Source organism: Cricetulus griseus, chromosome 2 (genome assembly GCF_003668045.3).
Source record: "Cricetulus griseus strain 17A/GY chromosome 2, alternate assembly CriGri-PICRH-1.0, whole genome shotgun sequence".
NCBI lineage: Eukaryota > Metazoa > Chordata > Mammalia > Rodentia > Cricetidae > Cricetulus > Cricetulus griseus.
Genome location: NC_048595.1, coordinates 142999561 through 143025116, shown reverse-complemented (window position 1 = coordinate 143025116; position 25556 = coordinate 142999561). Strand labels below are relative to the sequence as shown.

The 25556-nt window shown below is 36.2% G+C and overlaps 1 protein-coding gene across 1 annotated transcript; it reads left to right on the top strand.

Moving 5' to 3' along the window:
• The first annotated feature begins 545 nt into the window (after positions 1-545).
• On the top strand, positions 546-25556 carry Hnf4g (hepatocyte nuclear factor 4 gamma). Its single transcript, XM_027398793.2, has 10 exons — positions 546-663; positions 4491-4662; positions 8046-8140; positions 10697-10803; positions 12328-12483; positions 15606-15693; positions 19366-19518; positions 19624-19860; positions 20837-20959; positions 25435-25556. Exons 1-10 carry the CDS (start codon positions 546-548, stop codon positions 25554-25556), a joined length of 1371 nt encoding a protein of 456 aa, XP_027254594.2.

The following is a 25556-nucleotide window of genomic DNA, read 5'->3' as shown; positions in this document are numbered from 1 at the left end:
TGTGAATCTGTGCTACTCCAAAATAAACAAAGTCAGTTTTATTGTACATATAAAGGAAACTTGACCCTGGCAAGTGCTCAGTGTGTTAAGTGACAAGCTACAGTTGTAACTTACTTACTTAAAAAAGTAGTATGAATTTGACTTTTCAAAATATGTGCTCTGTGCATTGAAACTCCTCACGTGGGCTAGCATCCATGGCAAAAACCTGACAGGTACTCCTGTCTGTGTTTAACTCTTCTCTAAGTGACGTCATTTACTGTGTACTGGAAAACAATTTAGAAAATCATGTTAGTCTACAAAGCACTTCAGATGAGGCAACTCCATGAAGCATTCCAAGATTATCACAAGGAATTGCTCTCTTGTGCCATAAAAGAAAACTGAGACGAATATGGCCTCCTGAAGGAGTTACAGTTTGACAGCCCCTCCCACAGCAGCACTAAAGTCACCCAGTGACAGTTAGCACTGGTTAGCACTCACGGGTTGAAGGCACAACAGTTGCCACACTCTGGGTGTGTGGAGTCATTCGTATGTGTCTCTCTCAGCCGATGATGAGGGTTTCAGAACCTATACTGGACATGGATATGGGAAACTACAGCGAAGTTTTGGATCCAACTTACACAACTTTGGAGTTTGACACTATGCAGATTCTGTATAATTCCAATGGTGAGTTCTCATATGCTCCTATGGAAGAGGTATCTGCCCCCGAGGAGAAGGAAGTGGAGCTCCTTGAGGTGCTGGTTTAGCTTCCTTGCTGTGGAATTCATGAGCTGTTTTATGTCCACAAATCTGAGACTTTGTGCATCATCACAAAATTTAAATTCATGTTGCCATAGCTGTTTAATATTAGAGGGAGAACAGCTTATATTTGTGTTGTATAGTAACCTCAGAATTCTATATAGACCTTAGTTTCAAGGGGCTATTTTATTTGCTGTACATCATAGGAATAAGTAATTTTGAGAGGTTGGCCTTGAAAATACATTTTCTCTACAGTGTTTAAAGTGGATTATGGACATCTTTACATAGAATGCTGGGGAGTTTAGTGAGTTCCCCCTTCCTGTCATCATTTCAGTACTTCCTTGCTGTTTATGAGAAATTACACTTAAAATTATTGTTCCACCTCTTCACTGGCCACCAATATAAAAAGAAATGAAGGTTTATACTATAACCTCAGGTGGCAGGCTAATGTTTAGCTTCACAGAGCTCTTGGCATTTATCTATTGTAACATTTTAACTTTAAATAAGACAAGGATTGTTTGGGGTTTGGGTCTTTATGTAATAGAGTTTAGCATTCACTCTGAATGTATATTCCTTTTTCTAAGGAGAAAGCTTACTCAAGACAGGTGGTAACTTCTATGACTTATACTTATTATGCTAAGGGAAAAGTGTGTACATGTTTCTGTTTTTGTGTCTCCATGCATGCTTGTGTAGTTCAGGATTTGGGAATCATCTGATGATTGTATTAATATTCTAGTGAACTGCGAACTTCATTTACACTTTCAATTAGCTATAGCTTAATAGTGGGGAAACTTTTAGAAATTGAAAACCCCAATTCTGTAATTTAACACAAATACAGAGTGAACCTATAGTGTAACTTTTAGGAAGACACAATTTTGTTAAAAGATATTCAGTAAATTATTTATTCTAGTAGAATCAGAGTTTTTAATAACAGACCACAAATTTGTTAGTAGGTATAGATGTACCATATGTATGTATTGGATTCATTTGTGATATTAAATAATTCACATTCATTGTTACTTATACGGATGGTAGTGTCTAGCTTGTTTGCTTGTAACTACATTGTCAACTGCATGTAAACAGGACATTAAAAATGAAGCCAGAGTTAAGTTAGTTTTTAATATTTTAATGTTATCCAATAGAGTACAGTTGATTCCAGATACTTCTTTTTAAAGTAGTTTTTATTATCTAAAATAATCTTTAAATTTAAACATATTTTTATGATTTTCTTTGCCTCTCCCAAGTCTGTACATTCCTATCTCCCTTCCTACCCTCCCAACTTCAAAATCTTTCCCAAAGAACAAACAAAACCAAATATAACAATGAAGTTCCCCCAAACAAAGAAATCAAAGTAAAACAGCACCCAGAAAGAAAAACAAAACAAAACAATATGACAATAAACTGTAACCAAGTAAAGACACACAAAATATTGTAGAGTCCACTCTATAGGTCAACTACTCCTCAATATGAGGCCTTCCCTGGAGTGGTTGACATATCCCGACTCCATTGGAGAAAACTGATTTTTCCCTCTCCCAAGCAGGCATAAATGACAGTTCAGTTGTTAACCTTTACACTAGAGGATAGGTTTTCATTCATTCATTTTTAAATATAACAAAATAACATAATAAGATAAAACAAAATGATCAGATTGAAGTTGGATAAGGCAAAGTAGCAGAAGGAACAGAGCCTAAGGGAAGGCACAAGAATCAGAGATACACTCAGGGATTCCACAAAACAACTAAACTGGAAACCATGATAAATGTGTAGAAGACTGGGTGTAGACCTGTGACGGGCCTCTGCATGCTTCCTCAGTCTCTGTGAGTTCATGTGAGCCTTTCTCAGTTGATTCAGAGGGGCTTGTTCTCCTGGTGTCTCCCATCCCATCTTACACTCCACCTCCACTTCTGAGAGGTTCCCTGAGCTCTGAGAGGAGGAATTTGATGGAGACATTCCATTTACCGATGAATATTCCAAAGTCTGTCATTCTCTATGTAATGTCTGTCTGTGATTTCAGGCACTTCTAACTTCAACATTGCTGGAACATTGTTAATGTTGGAAAAGTTTCCTAGCATTTGTAATCTACATTTTATGTCACATCATTAATTTTCAATATATTTTATTAAAGCTTTTTTAACTTTATGAAATTACAAATCATAGCAGCATTTATCTGTTCAAAAAATGTGTATTCATAAGTAAAATCTGTATAATATCATATAATGTAATTAGTACATGCCAACATTTAAATTCACACATTTGTATTAGCGATACAATAAGTTTGTTACTATAATTATATTTTGTATATAGTATATATTTAATTAATATTTTATGGTTGAATCAATGGCCTTGTACTTAATAGGCAATTGCTTTGTCATTGAGCTATATTCCCAGTCAACCAAGTTCAAGTTTTAGTATAATACCTTATACATTTGATGTCTTTGATTTAGCTGGAATTCATAAATTATTTTCAACAATATCAATTCAGTAAAATGATATTTATATGTAAAATATTTGCACACATACACACTCTCACACACATAGTCTTTTCTGTAAAAACTGTATGTTTAACTGATGTTCCACTGTAGCTGGGTACAGTTCTAACAGGTGGGAAACTGAAGGATGAGTAACACAGATGAGTTCTGACATCATGATGTTGATATTCTGTGTAATGATAGATTCATGAATCAATCCATCTGTAGTGCAATTCCAGGTGATGATAATATAAATTAAAATAGTATATTTTGGGGAACTCTAAGTTTTGCTTGAAGGACAGATGAGAGATGACTGGGAATTATTAAAGAAGATTCATGCTAAATGTGAGAACTGGTCAGAAACCCTAGAGTTTGCTTAAATCCAAGCCTGGAAAAGTCCAGGCAACTATGAAAAGTACAGTTGATGAAATCAGGTTTCAAAGTACACAAAGCAGCATCAGAGGTGTAGACCAGTGAACAGGATGGAATGTGAAAAGATAGTGGATGGTGAGAAGTCAAACAGGCCAGAGGAGGGGACTTCAGTGTGCAGGTCATTTTAGGTCATGCGGTAACATATTGGGCTTTATGCTTTCTAATGAGGAGTCATAGTGGTATTGGATGGACAAAGGTGACATGAAGTGATTGTTCGAAAATAAAGAGAAAATGGATAAAGATGACAGTAAAACAATTATTTAGAAATCTATTGTAATAACCCTTGGGAAGGATGATGGTATTGGAAAAAGAAGACTATGTTGAAGGTGAAAAGTGGGATGAATATTTATCTTAAATATGGGATCACAATAAATAAGTGGTGATAGAAAGAATTCACAAAAGATGCCTAAATCTTTATCTCTGCTGTGGAACCATGGGCTTTTATAAGGAGAACTGAATTAAGCAGAAGACCCACTGGGGCGATTGGGAATCCAAGTTCTTTCAACTATTATGGTTACTAGGTTTCAAAGTGAAATAGTTACATAGGTTCTTAAGTCTTTAAAACTGTATTCTATGTTGTTGTTATGGCATAAGTAAAATCTGAGGATTTTTCTATCATACAGTTGACATCTGATGTCATGAGATTGCCTGAGTTTCCCTTGAGAAAAGTGGCAGTTAGGGGATTGAGTGCAACCATAACCCCAAATTAAACAATCAGAATCCTGAGGAGGATGCTTTCAGTGCTTGAAAGGGAAGCACCAGTAAGGAATCCCCCACAACGCAGAGACAGGGGGAGTAGGCAGCATAGTTGCTAAGTAATCAGCTGCACTAACTTTTCTCACCTTTTTTCAACAGACAGTTCTGCCCCAGAGACTACAAGTATGAATACCACAGACAGTGGTGTCAACTGTCTATGTGCCATCTGTGGGGATAGAGCAACAGGAAAGCATTATGGGGCATCCAGCTGTGATGGCTGCAAGGGGTTTTTCAGGCGCAGCATTCGGAAAAGTCACGTTTATTCCTGCAGGTATTGGAGTGCTCATTTTACCAAAGTTTTTCTTATGAGTGTCTCAAGATAGCATGGGGATGTAAGGAATGTAAATTGGGAGCTTCCATGTCTCTGTAACTCTGAACAAAATTGCCAAGCTTCAAACAAAGTGTATGATTGTATGTGCAGTTCACATTCACACTGGTAGTTCCATCCTATGAACAATCTTAGACTTGTAAATGTGTATAAAGAAATTCACATACCTACCACCCAGTTTAGAGCAATATAGTTGAACCCTCCAGTGGACGCCTCCCTGGCCACTTTGTAATTCTCCTCTGTGTTCCAGGGGGAACTACCATCTAGAATTTAGTGTTAATCTTTTCCTTGTGTCTCTTTATTGTTTTATCACATGTTCATATGCTACTAAACATTTTTTTAGATCTATTTAAGTAGTTTCTGAAGGTGTGTAGATTGATTTTTTAAAAATTTTCCTTTCAGGGTCAATACATCCTAGATCTTTAATAGGAAAAACTATAAAACTACAGATAATTTTATAACTTACTGACTTAAAGGGTGAAATTTTATTTTCATTTCAAATTAATTCTCATGTTAAATTTTACATAATAGTTTTTTGCCTAAATCTTATTTAATTACTTCATATGTCCATATATTCCTACTAGTCTTTTTGATATTACCTAGTCAATATAATCACTGAGTTTAAGTTTAGGTATTTATCCTGATTGATTCCTATGATAATTCTTGGATATAGATTGTTTAGGTTGAACTTGAGCTTTTTACACAATTCACTGATTTTACAAGAAGAAAAAATCTGGTTTTCTTCTATTGGTAATAGTCATTATTACTTATTGTCATTGTTACTATTTGGTTAGAATGGGAATTTAATTCATGGTCTTCCACACACTAACCGAGTAGTCTACATAGCCAGTCCACCAATGCTGATATAAAAATAAGCTGGACATTTGAGAATTCCCAATCCAGAAACATTTGATATTTCAAGGTGTAATAAAAGTTAATAAAAAAACTCCACTAATATCTACCTGGTGTTGTCCTGTAATATGTTCAGGGGTTTGATGTAGCTTTATAAAAATGTCAGTCATCCCCTTTAGAAATCTGACCAAGAGAAGTGCATATTAGATGGTATTGCATATGTACCCCTGCACATTCCAGAGCTAAAAATGAATCATCTCCTCCACCAAACACGTTTTCACTATGGTTACCGGACACACATAAAGGTCTTCATGTTAATACCTAAAGGAATAAAGCAACATGGAGGTTCCATTGTTTGGAGTCATGTGCACTATTAAAAGTAAAACACATGAAAAAACTACATGAAAAAAAAATGGTTCTGACAGCAGAATCTGAGGACTTGGACATTTCCTTTATGGGATGAGTAGGAAGAATAACTCCCAGAAGAATTTTTTTTTTTTTGAGACAGGGTTTCTCTGTGGCTTTGGAGGCTGTCCTGCAACTAACTCTTGTAGACAAGGCTGGTCTCAAACTCACAGAGATCTGCCTGCCTCTGCCTCCCAAGTGCTGGGATTAAAGGCATGCGCACCACCGCCCAGCCCAGAAGAATTTTTGGGCTTTGCTAGTGCCCTAGGAGCAGGGCCAGGTGGAACTTTTGTGCCTTCTCACCATGTATACTGTAAGCCATCTAAGCTTCTTTGTAGTTTTTGTGACCAAGCAAGCTCTGAATCTATTTTTTAAATCATTATTATATGGATACAAATTGAAAAACCATAATGTCTTTTCAGTAAGTTTTGCTTGCCTCAAATGTATCCCATATCTTAGACTGATAAATTCTAATTCGACTTTAGCAGTCCTATGATGCCATAGCTGGCCTTTTCCTTCTAAAGGACATACATCTTCTACTTCAATTCTATTCACAGGATGGTCTCTATAACATTTGTTAATGTTTCTCTGTACTTGTTAGTTTGCAGTTTCTTTGAATGGAAAATTAGCAAACATTCATCTATTCTGTACCTATACCAAAATCTTGAACATGTTAGGAGCTTGGTGATGCATGTTTCTTCTATTTTTCCTGTTTATTTAATGTTAACTAGATGTATACTCCTTGTGATTTTTGGTCACCTGATTTCCTCCTCTTAGTCTTTTCATCCCATATTAAACAAAAAAAAATGTGTTTTGCCTTTTCTTACTCTGAGAGCACAACTCACTTGTAGCTTTGTTCTTATTCAATGTTAAGTCGCTGTCCATAAATTTTAACAGTTCACAAAACATATTCTCTTATACTCATCACTTAATAATCACCTGAAAGAAAGGACACAATAGCATCCAGTGTAGCTAGGCATTTGGATTTTAGCATATACAGAACTGGGTGACTATCACTATCACTCAGAACAGCATTTAATTCCTCTGTAAAGAAGTCCCTACAAGGGTGTCCTCCAGTTTACCCATCTCTATGGTAGCATGAGGGAATTGTTAATCTGCCTTCTGTTTCTGTATATTTGCCTCGCTGGATACTGCATTATTGAACTATGCATAATGGGCCTTTGGTATCCCCTTTATTTGGAAGTGTTTTCAAGGTTCATCAACAGTGTAGCATGGCTGTTGGTGCTTCATTTGTACTTATCAACAAATAGTAGTGTACCTTTGTCTGGGATTTTTATCTGCTCATCACTGCAACATTTTGCTCCCTAAGAAAATGCTACTCTAGACATAGGTTTTCATTTTTCTTGGGTATATACACAGCTTGAAAGTGCTGTGCCCTGGGTGTAGCTCTGTGTTCAACTCTTTGAAAAACCACTAAACATTCTTCCAACACAGTAGTAGCATTTACTAGTCTATCCCATAACATATAAGGGTTTCAATATAGTTTTATATCTTTAGCAACATATGCATTCCCCCCACCCGTTCTGGGCTGTTTAAAGAGAATAAAATGATAGATTGCTAAGAAGAAGTAACTTTCTCAGTGCTGTTCTCAATAGTCTATAATTTGATATTTGAAGTAAATCTCAATCCAACTGGAAGGCAATTAAAATTAATAGAATAAAAAAATTTAAACAAAAAAATCACCTAACTGTAAAAGCTATGAATCATGATCCATTGTCCACCATGCTGAAATCATTTTGTAATAAACACCAAAATTTATATGACAAAGATTTTAAAGCTACGTTTGACTTCCATGACTCATATCATGTACACTAGTCCCAAATGATGCAGTCATTCAGTTTTATGTTAGTATGAAGATTGGCTGAGAGGTGAGCTATATATTGCAATGTATGTGCCCACCATGAGATGTTCAGTTTCTCAGGGAATTAGATTTATTCATGCTTTATATTGAGTCTGATTTGACTTTAATTGGTTACAGTCTAATTGTTTGCTTGTGTGTGTGTTTGATAAATGGTGTTTTGTGAACTAATGTATGCTTCCTGTTACAGGTTCAGTCGCCAATGTGTTGTTGACAAGGACAAAAGGAATCAATGTAGATACTGTCGATTAAGAAAGTGTTTTAGAGCAGGAATGAAAAAAGAAGGTAATAGCCATAATGATGATCATGATGATGATTACCATTATTGATGAAAAGTGATAACAATGCACAAGAATTCCCATTAATCACATAACCTACTTAATAAGCTCTGGTTTCCCTCAATATATTAATGGGGAATCTGTCAAAGAGTTCCTAGAATTAAAGAATTTAGCCCAAGGATGTGCAGTCAGTATGTACAGAACTAGTGTTTACCTGCTCTGATTCGCCACCACTCTCTACATAGTCAAAATCTATAGATCTTAAAGAAAGGGGATGGGACAAGGGGGTTAGTGGGGGCAGGGGAGGAGGGGAGGGAGAGGGAACTGGGATTGACATGTAAAACAAGCTTATTTCTAATTTAAATAGAAAATAGAAAAAAATCTGCAGATTAAAGGTATGAATGTATTGTAAAGAATACAATTTTTGTTCTTAATAACAGCCAAGTATATTATCTTATGAATACCAATGACATATCATCTTTTTATGCATTTCTCTATTTAAAAATATTTGTTAGACAATGCTGTTTCCCAAACACTGTTCAGGTATGAGATTTGAATTGTGAACTTAATAGACAAGACAATCCTCCATCTTGAGAAACTTATGGTCTACTGAATAACAGAAGCAGTGTAGATATGGTATAATGTATGTTGAATTTTTTTCATCATGTTAGCTCATCTCATTCTATCCTTTCTCCTTCTGATATGTTTAGAGATAAGAGTGTTACATATCTTCAACATCTGGCAAATGTAGCAGCTGTAAGATTTTATGCCTGTTGTTGGTTGTGTGCCTGTGTCAGTCACATGCAAAGACCTGTTTTCCATAAGTATATTGCAAAATTAAATAAATAAAATTAAATCAAATCATGATGCTGCAGAAGTATAAAATATATGAAATCCATCTGAGATGTAGCTATTTTTCAATTAATTCAATAATTTAAAATTGTGGAAATTTTGTTAGCTTTTATTGAGTTGCTAATCTTAAGAATATTACAAAGGTAAAATTCACTAAATTAAAGAGGCAATTTCTCCTTTCACAAATGACATAGCTAATGCCCTAAAAGCTCCATTCCGTAGTTGTTAGGAATAATTGCATAATTTATCAATATCCTTTTGCCTTATTACCTGAAGACCAATCTTTACCTTATAAAATTGCAAACAACACCAAGCCTGCATTTCCCTTTTGAGTCTTACAATTTATGAAATAAAATTACCTTAGAAAGTAGTGAAATTACATCTTCTACTGTTCATAAAATGATGGTTTAATTTTATAGAATAGATTGGAAAGTAACTTTTGAGTTTCAAAATTGATGCATCTTACCCTTCAGTAAATAATAGAGCTTAATATCAATATTAATTAAGTAGAAACAGACATATGGATTTATATAAAACTTGAGAGTAATGAAAATATTGAAAATGCTTATCATATATTTCAGCATTTCTATAAAGTTTGATTATATGAATGGAAATTAGAAAAGCAGAGGAATGTCTTAGCTTTTCATCTCTGCATGTTGTTCTACATAAATGCAAAATAACTAAAAATAAGCTATCAGTAAATATGATTTTTAATGTAAGATATTAAATATTTGATTCATCTGAAAGATATCTTTAGAAGAAAGCCCACTGTTTTTAACTGAGTTAGTAGTTGCTACTTACAGGTCCCTGTGACATTGATGTAGAAATTGGTGGATTTCTTTGCTGGAAAAAATTTTATTGGTTTGGTATCATCATATTTATAATAGAACTGATTATAGCATTAACCTAAATAACTGAGGATCTATAGGTCTTGTTTCTTTCTTTTTTGTCTTTGATTAATGGAGGATCATTTTATGTCCTTATTTTTGAAACTTTAACGTCTGACACTTTTTACATGAGTATTTTTGCAAATTTATGTGGTAACACTTCCATTTTATTCTTATGCTTAAAATTTGGTTTTCAATAATGGTTTTGCACATGTCCACTATTTATTCTTTCCTTTCTGAATCAAGGAACCAGGACTTCCTCTCTTGGAGACATTTTATATAATGTAAGGGTTGACTTCATCTCTTTGAGAAGCAGGAATTCAGGTGTCCATCTTCTAGGGAGATGCCTCAAATTGTACAATAATACTGAAGCTTACATCTATAAATATTGTTTTAGAAAAGGTTATGATTTGCTTAAGGTCACCTTAACGAAAATTAATTTGTTTTCCATTTTGGTAGTATTTTATGCTTAATAGAAAATAGTAATTCCAGAATCTACTTGTCCTGACAGTGGCTACATTTTTATCTTTGTCCTGGCCAATCTGGCAAATGATATTCCTCCTCTATTTGACTTATAGTTTTATTATCTGTGAGAGACTAGAAAACTGTGTTATGAAAAGCACAGCATGTCAAAACTGGTGAACCAAAAGTTCCCAACATACAACCCATCACAGATTCCAAGCAACTGTATTTTTTGAGCTTGAGTTACAAGCTTGGCTATTCCTTTCTTTGAATGTGATCCAAGAATTTTTAAAAAAAAAGTAGACTTACTGTCTACATTTTGTAGAGATCTAACTAATAATAACTGTGGTTTTCTTCCTTAGCTGTTCAAAATGAACGTGACAGAATAAGTACCAGAAGAAGCACTTTTGATGGCAGCAACATTCCCTCCATAAACACTCTGGCACAAGCTGAAGTTCGGTCTCGCCAGGTACCCACCACACCACAGCATTGGCTCTGTCCAATAGAATCCAGTGTCTGCTGATGCAAAGTACTGGAAATAAATTCAGTGTTTTGTGCTCACTGCTAAAGATAATCTAGACAAATTCAGAAGCATCACTTTGAAAGCAGTAGGATAACTGTTGACTAAGTTTTAAGGTTTATTTTGTGTATAAGACCCTATCTTTAAATTGTTTGGGTGTTTATTATTAGGCTGAGTAAAAAAAATACATACTGTGACAATGTTTTATTGGTTGAATCTACGAAATCAACAGCTGCAATTTTGAGGGGTTTTGCCATCAGAGTGTCTTTCCTTAAAAATTTATGTCTGAACTCAAGAAGTCAATTCACAAACTCCTTAGGGAACAGGTGTTTTATTAACAGGTGTTTTATTAGAATTAAAGGCAGAATTCACAAAATTGGGAAGAAAGTCAATTTCATCATCAATTTTAGAATAAGAATATCAGGTATAAAGTTAAAATGGTAAATCATTTTACAAATAAAACCAATCATTTAAGAGTCCGATATATAATCTTTTGAAGAAAGTATATTTTAACATTGCCTTTATTGGAAATATTCAAGGTACTTGTCAATGACAAAGCAAATTATGAAATAGCTATGTAGTTAATCAGGTCCTATAAGGAGCCAGTGAGTCTACTTTCATTCTTGATAACACAGGAGTAATATGATGAGGTTAACATCCTATTATCATCACTACTACTTGAAGATTACTTGATGATCCAATAAAGTATTTAGAGAATGACTTAAAGGGGAGCTGTGAGGGAATATCTGGGTTCACATGACAGATACATACATGCATACACACACGTACATGTGCAAAACTATGGTTAAAATTAATTTCACAAAACTATAATGCAGCAGTACTTGCTATTTTAAGGAGAAATAATTTTAAAGTATAATTTATATTTTCATACATTTAAAAGTGAAGTGCGATTTAAGAATGTTAAGCATTTCATCATTGCCTAGTCAAAAGTTTGTTCCTTAATTTTAATTTTATGGCCTTGTGTTTAATGTAACATCATAAATATTTCTAGTTTGTTCCCTAAATATTTCCCACCTTTTATAAATTTTATCCACTAGCTAGGTTTTCATAAAAATCAACAAACTAAAGAAGGTCTTACTTAATAAAAAACATGAGTTTTAACTAAGAATAATCACAGAATTTATTCTTGTGGTTACTATCAATTTCTTTATGTAGCCAGTTTGAACTACAAAATTCCTCCAAAAGCCTAACCTGGTTTACAGATTTGCTATTTAAAATAGAACTGGGCTCTCAGAGTGTGCATTGATACATTCATGTTTTCAGTTTAGCTTTAAGCCAATAAGTATTTTGTTTCTCAAATTAAAAAATGTTTAATATATACATAAAAGTACTATGACAATGATAATTTTTGCTTCCATGCTCTTTACTTTTTAAATGTAGTCACAGAAAGAAGGAGGATTGTTGGTTATCCTTGTAGTTTCATTATAAATTAATATGTTCCTTTAACTTTAGATCTCAGTCCCTAGCCCCAGTGCAAATACTGACATAAACGTTAAGAAAATTGCAAGCATCAGTGACGTTTGTGAATCTATGAAGCAGCAGCTCTTAGTCCTGGTGGAATGGGCCAAGTACATCCCTGCCTTCTGTGAACTGCCCTTGGATGACCAGGTATGACTTAAAAGAAATCATGACTCCCTTAGAAAGTGCTTTTAATATTTGCTAAGTTCTTGTGCTCTTGGATTTATATTTGTAATTCAGTATATTAGACAATGGATGGACTATTTTGTAAATCAAATATAGGGTTTTTATCATCTTATCACCTACTTTTTCTGTCAAATCAGTATTGTCTTGTGTCTACTGTCAGGCCCTAGGAAAATTATTGATTGGTTAAGACAGTCTTTACCAGTCTTGGAGTTACATGAGGAAGAAAAATAAACAGCAAATAACTGCACTCTTGAGGCTTTCTGGCTGTTAGAGGAATAAATGTTGGATAAGTTGGAGGAAGGAGGTGTGGTGTTGTGGTGTCTGTGAGTTTCCTGAAAGTACTGAATTAGATTCTTCAGAAATGTCTGGTAACTCCTTGACAGAAACAAGTCAGTTGTGCTGATGTCTTGGTGAATCCTTTATATAATTAATACGTAAGATTTTTCTTTCATTCTGTTAGTTTTATCCTGGCAATTATTATCTTAAAATATAGATGTGGCAAAATTTCCACAGATTCCCTATCTATCTGAAATCTACAAGAAATAAGAAAATAAGATGTAGTCTTCTTCCTAATACATGCATTTTTAAACTTGGCATATTTATATTAAAAAACCTTAATTAATAATTAGTAACTTGGATTTCCTCATTAGTACATAAAGATTTATTTGGATTTGAGTCACTTTGAGCTTTTCTTTCTAAAGAGTAATACATTTTTGTAGATGAGAATAGTCTTAAAATTTCTATTTATTTCACACTGAAAAAATTAACCAAACTAAGAGTTTAACCCAGTGTGTATACACCCTCCGACCAGTGCAGTCACTGACACAACAAAACTACACAAATAGAAAAAAAACAAGTATGATTGTGTAAAAATCAAGGAAGAGGGAAATATTCACATACCAGAATGGAGCAGAATCACCATAGGAAGGTAGCAGTTATATATCTAAGAAGGTACTCATTTTACTTGGTGACAGAAAAAGTTTCCATGAAACCTGAAATCACTCTTACAGTGTTTTGTAACTCCCTTCCTGGAGTGAGTCACAGTTATTGACATGTCGTAAAGATAGCATGGTTCAGAAGATTAGGCCAGAGTGAATAATGCTAAATTGCTAAAACCTGCCAGTCTCACCCCAAGCAATATAACTAGGGCTGTGTTATTTATCACCTTTATATTTTTATTATCATTCGTCTTTAAATCTGCTGACTATATATAAAGGCAATGGCTGAAATATGGGCAAATTGGAGATCAAATTGGAAAAAGTCTTTGTTTACTGCTCATTAATAAATACATAACATTAGTAGTTATGGTTAGTGAATACCCTTTATCACTAAGGCATTGGGGAACGGACTCTCAAATGTATGATCAATTTTGTTATTCCATTTAATTCTTTTAGAAGCTCTGTGGGGTAGGTGTTATCTCCATTTTACAGTTCCTGAAACTGGACCCCAGATCAGTTTATTCCATCCATAAATCCATGAGATGACTATTTATTAGGAGACTACTGGTTTCAGTTAGGTTCTGAGGGGATCCTGCAGTAAAAGTGCAGATTGCTTCACTGGCCTCATAAACTTTGTGGTCTGTTTGGGAAAGACTGACAATAAAAAAAAATACAAATTATGAGTAAGTTGATTCTAGGTGGAGATCAGTTCTATGAAATTCCATAAAATGGAGCAGGATGCCTTGGAGGACGAATCCGGGTGGGATGGAAAGGCTGTGGTGGGAATGAGAGTAGACATCCCCCAAGACCAGAATGGTAGGGGCCAAAGTCGAGGGAGAAGAATTCTGCGTGCTGAACACTGTGTTCAAAGGTTCTCAGGCAAGTGGAGCAGGGTGAACAGTAAGTGCTGCAAGATAAAGCAGAGACAGGGGCAGGAGGCAAAGGAGGTAATGTCTGCTCACCTCATGTCACCTGGAAGGCCATATCTGAGAAATCTGGATTTGATTTGAAGGACAATACGAAGCCACTGAAACTTTTTTTTTTTTTTTTTTTTTTTTTTTTTTTTTTTTTTTTTTTTTTTTTTTAGTGGAGCTGTGTGTAGCTTAGGAGCCTATCCTGGCACTCACTATGGAGACCAAGCTGGCTTCGAACTCACTCGGCCCGCCTCTGCCTCCCGAGTACTGGGATTAAAGGCGTGTGCCACCAATGCCCAGTGGAGCTGTGATTTTGATTAAGCCTCTCATATGCCTATATGAGAAGCATTTACAAAGATGTGTTAGCACTGGGGAAGTTGTAAAGAAGTTTTTAAAAAGCCACTGAGTCTGCTGGAGTGCTCCAGAAAACAAGTGACAGCCTGGACCAGGGTGGAAGTCACAGGGAAGAAAGTCAGTGGATGGATTTGGTTTACACTTTAATAAGAATCACTGAATAGTTGGAGAACACTTCAAATAGACTCCTGTTTGGATGCAAACAATCATATTTGGGTAATGGTGTCACCTCCTACTGTGCAGAAGACATAGGAAAAGCATTCATTTGGGATGTGTTACACTTGTCTTGTGTCCTCTGGTTCTTAGTGATTGAGGCCCAGCATGCAACTGAGTGTAAGAATGAACCTCTGTTGAGTGTTCACTGCTGTAAGTCAGATGCCCAATCTAGAAACAGGCAGGAGCCAACCATCTTTCCTTCTTTGCAAGCCTATGGTTTGCTTTTGTTTATTTAATTTATTGTCAGGAAATTATGCTTATACACATTTCAACATTTAATTATTAGGAGTACATATGGTAGTTCATCTTATATATGAAAACAAATGAAATCCAAGCCTACTAGCAAACGTATGTAAGGTTAAACAGGGAAACAAGGAGCAATCCACCAATCTGGGGTATGAAGTCAAGCCTGCTCCATTCTGCTCGCCTTAAAAAACAGATCTGCTCTTCTCTGCTACCCACAAAGCAAATATTTCTGACATGCTGAGAGAAACCTAGAAAGCCTCATCATTTTAAGTATGTATGAATATTCTATGTCAGAACAAAACAAGGCAGAAAACGAATCAGGCTTAAGAAAGACTGTAAGTTAATCAGACTCACCTTGCACTGTCTTTTAATCATTATATTTTATAATTAATTGTTCAACTTGGAAACTTTCATTAAGGTGGCCCTGTTGAGAGCTCACGCTGGAGAACACTTACTGCTCGGAGCTACAAAGAGATCCATGATATATAAAGATATTTTGCTTTTGGGTAAGTTTTTTTAAAGAAGAAATCATGCATATTTTATATGTACAGTATGTGGGATCTATTCTGCATGTACAAAGCACTCAGCCATTGGGAAATGGTGCTCTGATTTTACAAGTGTATGCCATTCATTTCATTATGTCTTCATTCAGCTCTAATGTGGTGTGTGTAATGTGTGAGTGCTTTTGCGCGCGCGCCTGTGTGTGTGTGTGTGTGTGTGTGTGTGTGTGTGTGTGTGTGTGTGTGTGTGTGTGTTGCCTTGGGCTATCAAGAACAGATTGCTGGAGTTGTTCTCCTCTTCAATCCTGTGTGTCCCAGAAATGGAATCAGGTCCTCCTGCTTGGATGCCACCATCTTTATTCAATGAGAGGTCTAGCTAGCCTTACTTTTCTTTGTTTTGATTGAATGTAAGTTCAGAGTGTTGTGAGATGATGCAGAGACATTGAAATTTAAAAATGTAATCGAGATTTTACTCCATAAGCCTGATACTGACTTTTGTTTAAAAAGTTTAAAGAAAAAGAATAACCATTTAAATGACTGAAGTATTGAATTCCCAAGTTCTTTCATTCTGTTATAGACTACTTAGTAGGCTAGTTAGTTTATAGCCTTCCAAGGAACATATTTATTTCCTATGATCTTGTTGATCACTATAAATACACTATAAAATAATTATATTAAAATGGTAGACAATGTCTGAGAAATTCTGGTAGTAGAATTGTAAGAAGCAGCAGAAGTAGAACAGAGTGAAAAGGGTAAAAAAAAAAAAAATGAGAAGACCCATTGTTTTCACTACAAATTAACTCAGCCCTATCCTGGTAACTCAAAAGATTAGGTTCTGAGTGATATTTTGGTCCCAAATGTAAACAAATGGGACACAGTGTAAGAGCAGCTAATATTTATTGAAGGCTAATATTTATTAAATGCTTTAATTTAAGTGCATTGTGCTAACATACACTCTCATTTAATCACTGAAATAAAACCCTACTGTCCTGCTCATTCTGCAAGGAAGAAATAGAGGAAGGGAATGTTTTGATCACGATGGAAAGCCAGGAAGCTAAGTCCTGGAATTCTAAATGGTAATGGAACAACAGAAAGTGCCTGGACCTCAGCTAAACACTTTCTTTGGATTTCTACCACACACTTCAAAGCTGTCCTTTCTGTAAACCATTTTACATTATACCCTGGAAAATAAGAATTCTATAGCCCATTCTTCATTGTTTTTTTCTTTAATAACTAGGTTAACTATTTTCACATGACAGAATAAAACACACATGAAGTTAACTATTTTCAAAGATGGGTATATTCCATTTGTGTGAGACTGTGGTAATCACTTCTCTCTCCACATATGTGTATATGGAAGCATTACATTTGCACACTTTAAATATACACAGTAATTTTGTCCCTCACATATCAAGAAAGCCTATGTGGGAGCTGGGAGAAAGGTTATCACTTAGGTGATTTTATCTTTTTTGAAATACAGAACTTTGGCAAGATACCTGAAATAATCAACTTAAAAGGAGGAAAGGTTAAGACAGGTAGTGGCACACATCTTCAATCCCAGCAGCCAGGAGGCAGAGGCAGGCAGATCTTTGAGTTCAAGGCTAGCTTGGTCTACAAAGCAACTTGTAGGATGGCTGGATTATACAGCGATACCCTGTCCTAAAAGAACCAACAAACCAAAGAAACAAAGGTGAAATGTTGATATGGCTCTAGTTCCAGGGGTTTCAGATCAGAGGTGCCTTGCCACAGTACAGAACACCATGCAGGAGTGTTTTGCAGTGAACACTGTTTATATCAAGAAGAGAGAGAAGGCTAGTGTCTCCATAGTCCCTTCAAAAGGACACCTTCAGGGTGGAGAGATGGTTCCGTGGCTGAGTATTGACTGTTCTTCCACAGGGCCAGAGTTTGATTCCCAGTACCCACAAAGTGGGTCATAACCATCTGCTATTCCAGTTCAAGGTGATCTGACACCCCTTTCTGGCTTCTATGTGTACCTAGGACCTATGTGCTGCACGAGAGACAGAGAGAGACATGCATACCAAACACCCATGGAGGGAAAATAAAATCTAAATTAAAAAAAAAGAACACACCTTCAGGGATATAACCCCTCCCTCTGGCCCCCAGTTTGAAAGGCTAGGCTTCACTATTTCCCAGTGATGCTGTTCAAAAATTCAATACATAATTTGAGAGATATTCAAGATCCAAATAATAATGATCACCTTCACCAACAGTGAGATAATTAAAAATATGCTCTCATATAACACCAGGACATAGCAATCTAGCCTTATTTTAGAAACTAATATAAATATTTACCATATTACAGCCAGAGGATATCTACGATAGAAAGATATGTAAGGATTAGCTGGTGCTGCTGTATCACATTTCTGAACTCCCTTGAATTCAGTTCACTAAATTGCTCAAGCCACCTCTATTTGAAGGCACTACGCGTCTTAGGATTTCCATGGCTGTGGTATAACATTGATCAAAAGCACTTCTGGAGGAAGTGTGTACTTTGCCTTCACTCCCTCATCACTATTCATCATTGAAAGAAGTCAGGCCAGGAGTACAAGCAAGGCAGGAGCCTAGATGCAGGAGCTGATGTGGAAGCCAGGCAGGGGAGCCACGTACTGGCTTTCTTTCCATGGCTTGCTCAGCCAGCATTGTTACAGAACTCAGGACCACCAGCTCAGAAGTGGAATCATCCACAGTGGTCTGGGCCCTCCCACATCAGTCACCAATTAAGAAAATGACTAACAGGCTTGCCTATAGCCAGATCTTATGGAGGGATTTTTTTCAAACGAGGTTCTTTCTTCTGAGATGACTCTAGCCTATGTCAAGCTGTCATAACAAACAGGTGATACAACAAGGAAGAACAGCCTGGGGAGATGGCTGAGTTGGTCAAGTTCTTTTCACATAATTGTGAAGAATTGTGTATAAATCCCCATGTAAAGTTAGGTGCTATAGTTTGCAACCACAAGCTCAGTGCTTCTACTGGGAGATGGCAGACAAAAGAGGGAGGCTCCTTGAATGCTCCTAGGCCCACTAGCCTGGCAGGCTTCATGGAACAACAAAGTTCTACTGTATATAAACAAGGTAGATGGTGAGGTTGCTCTCTGACTTCTGTGCATAGACTGGATCTATCACAGGCTTGGACACCCCATCCCCCGCCCCCCCCCACACATCCAACAAGATGGACTGTACAATCTTTGAGACAACTCATGACAATACATGTGCTAATTTTTCACCCAACTTAAGCTGGTTTAAACTGCATCTGATCGGTTCTTCCTCCAAGAGCAGCAAAGCATGCTGGCTTTAATCCACTGTTAGCGAGGAGGATTCTTTGGGATTTGTGTTCAGCTCGTTAATGAGTGAGGCACTAATGGAGGTCTGACACAGAAGAAAGCTAATCATTATCGGTCGATTCTCCCCTGTCAATTATTAGCTGGTTTGAGTCTGTACTTTTTGTGTTATCACCAATGGCTGAGGCTGTTAAAACCAACACAGGCACATTATCTTTCTGGATTCTCTGAGTGTTCTGATGTTTTCTCCTCACTCACTCAGTGCTACAGAAAGGTGCAATACCCAGCCCCTTCACCATAGACCATTTTGAACACTGATATATAAAAATAGCAAACAGTGTCCAACAGGTCAGGAGGTTAATTTTTCATTTTCTCTCAGGAAACAACTACGTCATCCACCGTAACAGTTGTGAAGTTGAAGTCAGCCGTGTGGCCAATCGAGTCCTGGATGAGCTGGTTAGACCATTCCAAGAGATCCAGATAGATGACAATGAGTACGCATGTTTGAAGGCCATTGTGTTCTTTGACCCAGGTTTGTTTTCAAAATTGAAAAGTCGTAGCCTGAAACCTAAACTATTCTATTTCATCCTGGAGCCTGAGGAACTCCTAAGTGTGCATGTGTCTATTCCCTCACCAGATGCAAAGGGACTGAGTGACCCCGTGAAAATTAAGAACATGCGGTTCCAGGTGCAGATCAGCCTGGAGGACTACATCAATGACCGGCAGTATGACTCCCGAGGCAGGTTCGGAGAACTGCTCTTGCTGCTGCCAACACTGCAGAGCATCACGTGGCAGATGATCGAGCAAATTCAGTTTGTCAAACTCTTCGGCATGGTCAAGATTGACAACCTCCTTCAGGAAATGCTACTGGGTGGTGAGTGAACTGGCACATTTCTCTTATTGCCGAGCTTGACTGCCCATACATTAGAACAAGGTGCCCCCTTTATTTCCTTTGCCTAGTTACTTTATTACTTCGAGATTCCCATTCATTCCTCCTTTTGGACTTCTAACTGGGCATATAAAAACCAATTTGTTACATTTAGAAACTCTGCACAGCCTGAGCAAGAGGAAAGGTCTTGAACAGACTCAAATGCCCATTCTTTTTTTTTTTTATTTTTTGGCATCACTTGTGGGTACAGCCCCTTTGACTTCAGGTCTCAAACCTTTCCATGTGTGGTAATAGGATGTAGTCCTGCTTTTAGGGCACTGAGAAGTAAAGAATATTTATTTTTATTTTGTTCTTTAGCTTCTTAAGAATTCAAAAAAAATAATTTCTGCCTAGCCCATATATGAGTCACATGGCTTAAAAATGAACATATTGCTCCTGAAGGAATTAATTGACATAAACTAGTAGAAGAAAAAAGCTCTACTTCAGGGTTGCAATAAATGTCAGGAATAACTTAAGGAATCGTTATTTTGTGTTCTGGTTTAGATTAAATGTCCTTGTAAAGTCACTGTATTTATTTTTAGTTTTCTGGTACTTAATGTGTTCCTAATGATATCTTTCTGAAATAAAAGTTGTCCATGCCATTAGGGTGAATCCAAATACTATAAGCTTGAGGTAAGTGATTCTTGGAATTGCCTTAACAACAGGCAGAAAACCTAATGATTCCAGGAAACAGCACACAAGGTCCATTATTAATAGTCAACATTATGATATAGCATTCATTTTTTCCAATTCACCATGAAAGCTGACATTGTCTTTAATATGAGGGTAGCTCTCTCCATTTTTTTTTGAATTTTCAAAAAGCACTTTGCAAATAGCAGTATTTAAACTGTCACTGGAAACATGGATCAAGGTAAAGCAACAGTAAATGTCACTAATGCAAACGTTTATGTGTCTTTTGTAGGTGCTGCCAATGATGGTAGCCATCTCCATCACCCAATGCACCCACATTTGTCTCAGGATCCACTCACTGGGCAAACTATACTTTTAGGTCCCATGTCCACACTGGTTCACACAGACCAGATCTGTAAGTATCTGGGGAAATTTCCTTCTGTAATATCTCTTAACTTCAGTTATTTGGGGACATTATAACTTAGGATAGGAAACTGTTACTTCCAAGGAAATGCAGATCTTAGGTGGTGTTATTCTTTTGCTTAAATTAGAAATAAAGAAGATGAGACACAAGATGAGACATATTCACCAGTTTATTATAGGCCCAGCAGAGTAGAGAGACTAAGAGAAAAGAGGAACAGGGTTAATGGCTAATCACCATGGCTGGTCACAAGAGAAAGAGGCAGAGAGAGCATAAGCGAAGAGGCAGAGAGAAGAGAAGAGGGGCAGAGAGAGCTTAAATGGGCAGGATCTGTCTTTTAAGGGGGTCCTCTACACCTGCATGCAGAGTTAGTTTCCATGGAACCCTGGGCTGACTGTGGTACTGCCTGAGTGGATTCTGCCAGGTAACAGGCAGGACAGCATAATGCCTGAACCTTCCAGGTGGGATTTCTTCTACTGTACTTAGCTGTGTGAGAATTAAATACTCAGTTCATTACTTACTCTCTCTACATATGAATTTGGATCCCACATTGAAGATATAAAAACTTAAGTTTTCTATTCTATAAAGCTGGGCAGCATAAAGCATACTGATAGTTCCTGCCTTTTTGTCTGGTGTCAGTGTTAGGACCATACAAAAACAGCTGTAAAAATTGAAACCATACCAATAAATTGTAATAAACAGTTGGGTGAATATGGTCACTCATGACCTTTAAAATTGGCAGAATATTACAAACTCTTCACTACAGATTGAAAGGGTATAAAGAAATTGAGTAAAATAAAACTGTGATATTGATTTAGGTTACTCTAAGGGATCAGAAAGAGTGAGAAGTAACACACTGTGATTTTGTTGTAAAAATTATAACAGAGCAGTTTGAGCAGTCCTTGCTGACTCCTTGCGTCAGAAGAGTGTCACAATTGAGGGTGGGAGGGTGACCTGATATTATGGAGCGATAGATGAGGTGGACTACAGTATGCCATAGCCAATTTTACTCCGAGTGTGGCACATTTTGTACTTTGAGAGTTAAGAAAGGTAAGTAAAGTTCTCATGAGTTCAAGCTGTATACAATCACAAGGACAAATCACACATGGCAAAAACATGTTTTTCCCTAGAGTTATATAAAGGATAGTTTAAGTGTTTAATTGTTTAATTGAATAACAATAATAAGTGGTAACAAGTTATCTGAAGTAAACTCACTCCCATCCTCTCCACCTGGGAGGAGCACAAAACACATTCCAAGAGCAGTTTCACGTTTTGAAGAAACCTCAGACACAAGACACTTATCTTCTTTTCTTGGCGCTTTCTCACAAATGCTCAGGATTCTCCTCCTTGGACTCCATTCCTGGACCATATCCTGACAGAAAGGGAACATTTTGCCCTCATGGTGGTGGGTTTTACCCCTTCAGAAGCATTTTATCTTTTCCATGGTCAATGTTCTGAAGTAGCTGTGAAAATTTATTAGAACTTTTTTTTTCCCCCTTTGGTGATTTCATTTTCATCCATGGCTCTTTTTTTTTTTTTTTTTTTTTTTTTTTTTTTTTTTTTTTTTATCAACAGCATTTCCCTTACTTATCCAGATCTTCCCAAATTCCTAGATACATGTTTATAGCTTCTAGCAGCAATAATATCTGCAGTGCTGTTTCTACCATGGTCCTGTGTAGATTTGAACTTCAATTTTTGGCATTAGTGTTTATTGTTTCTTCACTGCTTTTCATCGCTGCTGGTCAATTCTCCTTTTGATTATCCATTTTTGTAAATGGATACCTGAGTTTATCATTGCAGGGATAAGAAAGAAAGACAACCACATGCTGTGTCATCTGCCTAGACTAAATCAAAGATGTCAGTGACCCATCACAGACAGAGAGATATTTGTGATCAGTGGCTTATCATAAAGACATCTGTTATTTAGGTAGTGGTTTTTAGAAGAAAGGTTGGGAATAAATTTTGTTTATGAAGGTATTGGGGCAATTGTAAGTTACCATGGTAACAAGATTTTAAACCATGTTATTAAAAGAGTAGTGCATTTTAACTAAGCCATGGTAACTGGAATTCTGGCATACAATAATTGTACAAGATGAGGCTACTTATGAAAATTCTTTAGAATTCAAACAACTGTTTATTATTACAGGTTGTCAGTGAGGATGTTAACTACACATTAGTTTTGATTTAATGCAGGTTTTACTTTTCTAAGCTACTCTGGGGATAAAGGTTCTATTTGACATGGCATCTAGAATTGATTCGCTATTTATGTTAGTCAATGTTTATCACCATGGTAGGACATGGGAGTTTGTTTTGGTGCATGGTTTCGGTGCTTTCATTAGGTGCTTGCTAAACTGCACTGCACAGGTGTGTGACAAGACAGCATAACACACAGGGCTTGGAGCAGCAGAGCTGTCCTTTCCCAGCAGCCAAGAGGCAGAGAACAAGAGTTAGCAATGCGGCAGGAACAAATCACTTTCCAGAGACACTCTACAGAGATCTATTTCCAAAGCTGAAGTTTCCACCACTTCCAAAGCACCAGCAGCTGGAGACTAAGCTGTCACTATGTGATCTGAAGAAATGCCTCATAATAAAACAAAAGCATTGCTTATGAATTTATACCTATTAATCCAAAATTTACCTTTCATCTATTTTCTTTTAATACCAAACCAGCTAATGCACTTCACTGGCTTTAATTATTGTGATATAATTTTATACCTGTTTGCATTACCTACTGAATATACAATATTTTTAGTAACTACTTATAACATTGATGTACATTTTGGAAGTTCCATTAGAGTATCAGTCTATGGCAGGAAAAGTTAAGGTTCAAGAATGGCCTCTTATCATTCTGTTCTTTAGAAGTAAGTGCTGATGGATATTTTAATATCCTATATTTTATTGACACCAGTGATGGTTTCATAAATAAAAAAAACTTGTCAGAAAAAAACTATACATGTTTGAAATAATATGATGCATCTAAATGATACTTTTTGTTAGGAAATATTAATTGAACAAAATAATGCATTTATGATATATAAACATATCTGTATAAACAATTTCAATAATATTCACCCATTCATTGCTCTCTCCCATCCCCTTGTAATGCTATATTTCATTTCATTAATGCTAAAGAACAGAAAGGAGAGCCCAACACAATGCTTGAGAGTCTGTAGAATTCTGTCCCTTGGAAACTTGTTATTTATAAACTCAGAAATTAAAACATATTAGCAACACATTACTCATCCTAGGCATTGGGTGGCAGAGTCTGAAAACTTGACCAGATGTAAATTCCTTCACCTATAAAATGCTAGTGTTCAGCATTTAAGAATTACATCTACACTGTTTTTTGTTTTTTGTTTTTTTTTCTGTTCAGAACCACAGTCATGAGACTTGTTGTAAAGCAAAATTTGACTTTGCTTGGGCTTGCTTGAACCTGTTTTTATTACATACAAAGCCTAGATAGATGTTAAACACCAATTTAAAACATCAGTGTTTTCTTGGTGTTTAAGGAAGACCTTAAAATTTTAAAACCATTTTCTCTATTTCTATTCAATCAAACTACATTAAAAATGTCCTTTTGAAGTAACTGCTAATCCATACTTAGCAATAATACAAAGTATTAATGGGTACCAGCCACAAGGAGATTGTTCTTATTTTTGTAGGCATTCTTTAAAAACTGAAAAATCTATAAATTTAATAATGTGAGAAAACATTTTCTGCTAGTTATGTCAAACATTCTGTTTTCTAAAATTTAAGAATATATAGATTTTTTTATAATATGGTAAAATTTCATGATAGGAAGGAGTACTTTCCTACACAATAAAGTATTCAAACTAAGTTTCAAAAAAATTTAAATTGAATTTTTTTCTATTTAATTATTTTCTATTTGATTATGCAGTCTTGCTCTTAGCATTGAAGGGGATGAACAAGGCCAGCTCAATTATAATAGGATTGTGATGCAACAAACTAGCATGCTGCAGAGGCTACAGACTGTGGCTTAGATTTCAAAAGTCTTTTAAAGTAACTGAATTTTAGTTTTTAGATCATCTCATATATATGAACTAGTGTAATGCAACCCACATATATTTTAGTTTTATGCATATCTTGACTGCAGATGTTATGAAGACTGCTTTTTCTAGTACCTGGGAGAAATCAATGTTCTATTAATTCTTTTCCCTAACTTCTTTATTGTGGGTATGATGGAGAACAAATGAAAAGCAGGGAACATCTTGAAGTGAAAACAGATTGCTTAGCATGATCACCTATCATTGTTTAGCTATATTTGGGAAGGGAAGGTAAATGTCTTGCCATTAGTATACCAGTGGCCTGATAATTCATTATAATCATCAATACTCTGCATGTAACCTTTTACTTGAAATATAATAATGCCTATTGACATTATGTAGGGCTTTGTGTGGTAAGGCAGAGTGACTGCTTTTATCATACATGATTCTGTGCTTCCTTTTCAGCAACTCCAGAAACCCCACTCCCTTCCCCACCCCAGGGCTCTGGACAAGAACACTACAAAATCACTGCAAACCAAGCTTCAGTCATTTCACACCAGCCCCTCTCTAAACAAAAGCCCTTGTGA